This window comes from Octodon degus, unplaced genomic scaffold (genome assembly GCF_000260255.1).
Source record: "Octodon degus isolate 3935 unplaced genomic scaffold, OctDeg1.0 scaffold00323, whole genome shotgun sequence".
NCBI classification, from domain to species: Eukaryota; Metazoa; Chordata; class Mammalia; order Rodentia; family Octodontidae; genus Octodon; species Octodon degus.
The window spans coordinates 1433171-1441039 of record NW_004524899.1 but is presented as its reverse complement, the minus strand read 5'-3'; the positions used below and the strand labels follow the sequence as shown (position 1 = coordinate 1441039).

The following is a 7869-nucleotide window of genomic DNA, read 5'->3' as shown; positions in this document are numbered from 1 at the left end:
TTGCTTTCAGCTGTGTGATTTCCAATTTTTTCTGTGTTAGTGTTCTCTGCACTTGTTACAGGTGGGCTTGGGTTCTGAGGTTGCATTTTGTTCCTTCTCATCATTTTGTGTAGCACTGTCTTCTCTCCTTTCTTGCAGATCTTTGCTGTAATCATAACCTTCACACGTACTGAAGTTCTGGTGCAGCTCTACAAAGTTTAGACTTATCCACCTGTGTCTGGCTTGGGTCTGGCTGCTGTGCTCAGCTCCTTCCCGCTGCTGCCCTTGAAGGTGAACCTGTTGTGCCCCTGTGGCAACATGTTCTGCTCCTGGACTAGCTGGGTGGATCTATCCTCTACACTCTCTGCAGGGATTGCAGCTCCAGGGTTACAACCCATGTGTGTATGCCAGGCCTGAGCTGTGCCTGGCGGGGGCAAGTTGAAGTAGGGGGAAGAGGAAGCTCTCCCACACACTCACCGGACCTGGGCTAGGACTGGGTCTGGGTGTTTCCGAAACGCGGCAGAAATTCCTACTCGGTGGATGGGGTGGGGGAGGTGCTGCGGAGTGGTGCAGGGCAGCCCAAGTGGGTGGGAGAGGGTCCGGCCCACTCTGCATCTGGGCTGGGACTGGTTCCGCTGGCGCAGGTAACAGGAAGCTCTCCCACACACTCACCGGACCTGGGCTAGCTATAAATTCTTGATGGAACAATAATTTTAGGCTCTCTACTTCTGCACATCTTCCAATAACCTTTCTTCCTGTGCAGCCAGCAGCTATCCAGACAAAAGGGTGAAGGTCAGAGTGAATGGAGTTGGTCATATTGGACTCCTGGTCACCAGGGCTGTTTTTAACCCTGGCAAAGTGAATGTTGTGGCCATCCATGACCATTTTATTGACCTAAACTACATGGTCTTCGTGTTCCAGTATGATTCCACCCACTACAAGTTTCATAGCACTGTCAAGGCTGAGAACGGGAAGCTCGACATCAATGGAAAGGCCATTACCATCTTCAAATTGCAAGATTCCACCAACATCAAGTGGAATGATGCTGGCGCTGACTACATGGTGGAGCCCACTGGTGTCTTCACCACCAAGAAGAAGTCTGGGGCTCACTTGAAGGGTGGTGCCAAAAGGGTCATCATCTCTGCCCCTTCCACCAATACCCCGTTTGTGAAGGGTGTAAATCCCAAAAATTATAACAACTCCCTCAAGATTGTCAGCAATGCTTCCTGTACCACAAACTACTTAGCCCCGCTGTCCAAGGTCATCCATGACAACTTCAGCATTGTGGAGGGACTCATGACCAAAGTCCACACCATCACTGCCACCCAGAAGACTGAGCAGCCCCTCTGGGAAGCTGTGTCATAATGGCCACGGGGCTTCCCAGAACATCATCCCTGCATCCACTGGCACTGCGAAGGCAGTGGGCAAGGTCATCCCAGAGCTGAGTGGGAAGCTCACAGGCATGGCCTTCAGTATGCCCACTCCCAACTTGTCAGTGGTGGATCTGACCTACTGCTTGCAGAAAGCAGCTAACTACAACAACACCAAGAAGGTGGTAAAGCAGGCATCAGATAGTCCCCTCAAAGGCATTCTGGGCTACACTGAGGACCAGGTTGTGTCTTGTGACTTCCACAGTGACACCCATTCTTCCATCTTTGATGCTGGGGGTGGAATCACCCTGAATGACCACTTTGTCAAGCTCATTTTCTGGTATGACAGTGAGTTCAGGTACAGCAACAGGGTGGTAGACCTCATGGTCCATATGGCTTCCAAGGAGTAACTGGCCCCCACACCACAGCCCAGTGAGACCAAAGGATTGGAGAGGCCAGGCTGTAGAAGTCACTGCCCTACTCAGCCCCAACACAGAATCTTCCTCTCACAGCTGCCATTCCATGGCCCCTAGAAGGGGAGGGGCCTCAGGTCCCCTGGCTCACTGCCATTGTACACCATCAATAAAGCTCACTGTACCCAAAAATATAATAATAATTGCAAATTCCTTAACCATTTTCTTTTTTAAATTTTTTATTCATTTTAATGAGAATAAAAGATAAAATAGCAATGAAACAGTTTCAAAAACAATCCTTAACAATTTTTATTTTTCTAAGAAAAATCTGTCCTTTATTTCTTATTTATTTACAACACATTTATAAATTGAGATTTTAAATAACATAAATAAATAAATAAATAAATTGAGATTTGCTCTTTACATATTTATTTAAAATGATTCCAATTAGCCACATAAGTTATTTTTATTACTATTTTTATACTATATCAAAATTTTACATTTATAACTCTACCCATTTGTTTTAAATTTTCTCATTTTTGCTTCTATACTTTCTCTAGAGCTTTATAATCTGAAATTTAATGTACTTCTTAAATTTATTTGAAAGTTTCTTGACTGCAAAGCAGGTAGTAAGATTTATTTTAAATTTCCCTGAAAAATTTTCTCATTTATTCAAAAACCCATTTATAGTCATTCTTTTCAATTACTGGTTTTGATACTAAATTTACACATGGAATACCTATTTGTTCATACACTTATACATGTATAAATACATACATAATACTAAAATTGACTTCTATATCCTAAAGACTTTATTCAATTTTATATTGATATTTGTGGAATGAACACATTTTAGTTGAATGTCACAATTAGAAAACAACATTGATATGGTTTTCTACTGTCTACTCAATTAAATATTTCCTTAACAGGAAACTCTTACAATAAAATTCCAATTAAAGGTAGGAAGCAGTGGATGAGAAACTCTTGCTGTGCTCCCTGCATGTGGGTGATCTCTGATGCTCATGGTTTCTTGCACTCTGATTGTGCATGAGTCTGTTATTAATAGTTCCACTCCAGCAAGCTAACTAGTGTAGACTACAATAAATAGAACAATAAGAAATATCTCCCTGTCAACCAGTTTATGAGTTTTGCATCTTTCTTACTACCCAATTAGATTTGTTTTATGGTGTTTTTAAAAACCTTACTCTCATTAATACTTGAAAGGAACATGGTTTCTCGAAAGTATTTCATAGCATTATGTATATCAGTGGGTATTATTCAACTTTATTTCTAGTTCTATTGAGAATTTTCTTTGCACAGATTTCTGAATGATTTTTATAAAGACTTTTTGGAATGATAAATGATTTATTTTCTAAAAGTCTGCTGAAGTTTATCCTTATAGTTCAATATAATGTAATCTAATAACAAGAACAGGTGAAATGTCAACTACGTAAAAAACTTAGCCAGGTGTGTTGATGCACACTCATAATCCCAGGTCTTGGGAGGCTGAGGCAGGATTACCCTGAGCTTGAAGACAACATAGGTTTAATAGTAAATTCAAGGCCAGTCTGAGCTACATAAAAAGACACTGTCTCAAAAAAAAAAAATAACGCTTGGAGAATTTATTTTAGAAGGTAAGTATAGATTATATAAATTGATGCTAGTATCCCTCATACTAAACAGAAATGGAATGTCCAAGTTCTCCTTGCTGAGCCATACGGAAATGTTGCTCCATTACATTCAAACGGTCTAGAGAAAGTTTTAAATTGGAGCATTTCTATGTATACTATTTAATGGCGAGGACAAATAGATCAATATCACTAAAAATGTGGTTGTAAAAGCTCCTATAACACATTTGCTCTTCTCAAAAACAGTTGCCCCCAAAACACCAGGTAAAAATAGAATGAAAGTTGTAGGTGAACTGCACCTAGTGCCCTTGTAAAAGTCTTTAGCACAAGCCACATTAATCAAGTATTCTATTTTCCCAGAAGGGATGTAGTTAAATTACTTAGTTAAGTTCTTAATCATGCCCAACTTTTGATTAAATGGTCATCAAGGCTGCCTTTATAAACAAATTATTCACACTAAATTACATTCTAGATTGAAACAACTCATATTTGAGGTCATCTGCCAACTTTCATATTTTATGATGTGTCATCAAGAAATCTAAATATGGTTGCTCATTTCAATGAAGTGCTAGTTGTTATAGATACAAAAATAAAGAATGTAGCAGAATGCCATTAATGGACTCCTTCATTTTACTACATCAGTAGTCCAGGTGAAAAGGGAGAAACAAAAACTAAGACCTTCAATAGAACCATCTTCATTATCATCAGTGCTGCTGTGGTTCTGGAAAGGCACAGCATGCACTCTGACACACACCATCTACAATGTACTGAGTTACCCAAGGACCCTTAACACCCCAAAGTCCAGAACACAGCATCCTTCAATTTCTCATAACAAAGGTGCTTGAGGAGCAAAGCTGGCTGGGTGGGTGGGGGAACACACCCTCATGTCACTTGCTTTGTCTATCTCCCGACCCAAGAAACAGCTTCTGGGTCACCCAGGATCCTGAAGCTGACACTACTGACATCAGAGGGAAGCCTTTCCTTCCTTCACAACTCCACTGTCAATCAACCAAAATAAAGAGCTGCTACAGGAGTCCCAGTGTTTTTGAGACCAGAGGAGAGTGTCTTCTCAGGAACATAAACCTATAATTTTTCCATCTTAGATTAACGTTTCTTTCTAAAAAAGCTGGCTTCTCAGTTTCAGCACCATCAAAAGGCTTTACTGACCCCTGCAATAAAGATATTTCTTGACTTCAGTCCTTTTGAGAATGTCAAGAGGTTATAAATTCTGGAGTCTGTCTAGTGTGCTGCCCCAAATGTTGACCTCAACCCTCTGACACTTCATCTGACAGCAGGCTTACACAAACATCTTTGTTTTATGGCACACTGAAAAAATGATGATATTGGTAGTGCACACTGAATGAATTGGGATGAATTTGGGAATAAAAGAAACTGTAAAAAGTAATTGTTAATTGTTTATATTATATATAATTACAACAAAATTATAACTAAATAATTGACATATCTTTAGCATACATATAAAATTGGTAAAGAAAATCTTAACAATCTCATTTGTCACTAAATATGAATTTAAGATTCATAATTTTAATGCTTAGAATGTCTACTCAACTACTCCTGATCAAGATATTTTAGCAGTATTTTCACTGTCTTAATAGTAGCCAAGGTGAGAAATATTTTTACATGTGATAAAAAATTATAGTAGCATATTTATTGCTGAATTATCTATGGAGGGACAATTCCTTCCATTCATTAGCTTTGCTTTGGATAATTCTATCACTTTGTACTGTACTTTAGAGCATAATAATTCTTTAACTTTAAAAATTCTTCCAAGGGCTGGTGAGATAGCTCAGTGGACTAAGTGCCTGCTTAGGCAAGTGCAGGGACCAAGTTGGATCTCCAGCACAACTTGCCGCTTGGGCCCCTGCCCTGAGCATGCTAAACCAGCCACAGAGACAGGGTCTGGTGGCACATGCCTGCAATCCCAGCACTGGGGAGGTTGAAAACAGGAGGATCACTATGAGTCTGAGCCACATAGTGAGACCTTGTACCAAATACATATAAAAAAAAATTCTTCCTTGTCTTTCACTGATACACAAAATGCTAGAAAACAATGTGATGATTCCTATGAATTTAAATTTTAATGAAAGTTTTTCAGATTAAATAATTGAACAGTGATGAAAAAATTTTCCATTTCAGCTCTAATATATAAAAAGATCAACTCATCACTTCCAATTCACCACCAAGAAAAGGGTGGGCAATCCCCCAAAACCAGTGAACCAGAGAACCAAAGATCAGAAGAAAAACCATGTGCTGCGAATGTGAATACACATGTTTACCTGAAGAGCTACAGGCTCCATCTGCACTTCTGGAGCACAGCCTTCAGAACAAAACCTCTCAGGTCACATACTAGCAATTTTAACAATGCTGGAGGCTCATTAGTTTGTCCAATGACTACAGAAGAGAATTGATCAAATGCTTTCACTTTCCATAGAAATAAAGGTTCTTCATTCTTAAACCATTACAATGCATACCACACTTCAACAATGAAACGTATGATAGTGGTGGTATCCTAGTGTCACAATGTTGGACCAGATTGGAAAAGGTTACAGACAAACAAGTGGGAAAGGCTGGGATTATCTATGCAGCAATGGATTAGAGGAGGAGGTATTAGTATAAATTCATGTTTTGCTTAACATAGACACAGATAGATGTTTAGAAAATTATATATACATATATATGTGTGGATCAGTATCTGTACATATACTTCCTTGCTCTGTCACCTGATGAATCAGAAAAAGAAAGACACATCAGAAGCAGTAATCATACATACTTCCCAGATCTTGCATTTTAAGAACATGTTTAGTGTTCTCTACTAAGTGATCTTAGAAAAATAGATATTACAGGGCTTAGAGAGGATATATGAGAAAGAACTGTTAGAGTATTTTAACAAAATTAAAATTAACAATAAAAGCAAAAACTAAAGGTATTTTGTCAATACCTTTGCTATATACATATATATTTTTCACTATCCTTGTACCTTCATGTTATTTGGGAGTTCCAAAATTTCTGTTATCTAAGTCAAATTTCCTTTATGTAAGTCAAGTTTCCTTTTCCTTTTTTGAGTATTCCAAAATTTCCATTATATAAGTCAAATATATGAGCCAATAACTATCTTTCAAAATGTCTCCTAAGTGAAAATCACAGGTACTCATCACACACACGCACACACACACACACACACACACACACGCACACACACACAAACACACGCACACACATGCTTCTTTTAATTCACAAACTCGTGACAATTTTCTTTCCTTTAACAGTTAGTTTATTTCAATATGAAACAATAGGATATGGTGTTAGAATCCCATTTATTCAAGTAGAGCTGAAAATGGAATCAGAATATGAAAGCCCGAATTTTAATACATTTCTTTTTTACAGCATTTTAATGTGGATTCTGGAACACTAGTCAAACCTTTACATACAAGATTTTCTTTGCAAGAAAAATGTTACCCCCAATTCGGAGCTTTCAGATTAGTTTCTGGTATAAAGCTCTACCCTTCACCAACATAGTTGCTGCACCTCCCAATTGTAAACCCATGCGCTACAGTATGAATTTAACTTTCACAAAGTGTTGTCTACCATGCGGCTGTTAGTTCCAAATGTTTGTTTTGTTGTCACACAATGTTTCTCACCATTTCTTTTTAGAAATTCTAAATAAGAGGGAAGAGGAGTTACTTTTCTACACTTGAGCTTAGCCAAAAGGCCGAGTTACTTTTCTAAGGCTGCCCCTCTGTGAAAGATTTTTCTTTTCCTGAGAGGCAAGTACTTCTTACATTATAGAACCAATCGAGTTTCACACTACTCCATGGAAAAGAGAAGCAACTCTATAGAACTAATAGACTATTAGTCTATTAATAATTACAGACTAATCTCTCTGTGAGCATGATAAAGCAGTGGGATTAGGGTTGGGAGGCAGTGGTTTGTTCTGTCTTGTATCTACAATCAACAGGCATGGATCTGAGAGCTAGATCATAGAAGATGGCATCACCCTCTCATTATAAAAACTCAGGTTGGCAGTTGAAGCTGATGGTCTGCATTCTGCTGTACCACAGAGGTATGTCTGCAATATTTGGCCTGCAGTTTGGGTCACAGGGCTCTGCTTCTCCAGCTAGAGACCCTCTCTCAATCTGACCTGAACTTTGTTGGATTTCTGTATGCTTCCCCAGAGATACTCCCCATGTTAGTAAATTTCCCAATACAGTATAACCCTTATTCTAGATTTGCTATGTGTGCCAACGGGTTACTCACTCTTACTTGTTTTACAATTTTTGTAGACCTAACTTAAATCTGCCATAATCTCTAGGAAGAGAACCAACATAGGCATAAATCACACCCCATGGAAGTTACTAAGTTGTCTTCTGAGGGTAACATAGCTATGATAATGAAAATGTGAAATACCGGTTAGTATTTTGACATACATTTTTGTTGTCACTCTATAATTAAACTAGAGAT

General features: G+C 38.7%; 1 protein-coding gene across 1 annotated transcript; it reads left to right on the top strand.

Moving 5' to 3' along the window:
• Positions 1-742: 742 nt before the first annotated feature.
• LOC101568829 (glyceraldehyde-3-phosphate dehydrogenase-like) lies at positions 743-1759 on the top strand (the record flags this gene model as incomplete). Its single annotated transcript, XM_023708040.1, has 2 exons — positions 743-1263; positions 1364-1759. Coding segments are annotated over 2 exons (917 nt in total), but the record flags the coding sequence as incomplete, so codon positions are not given.
• Positions 1760-7869: the final 6110 nt, after the last annotated feature.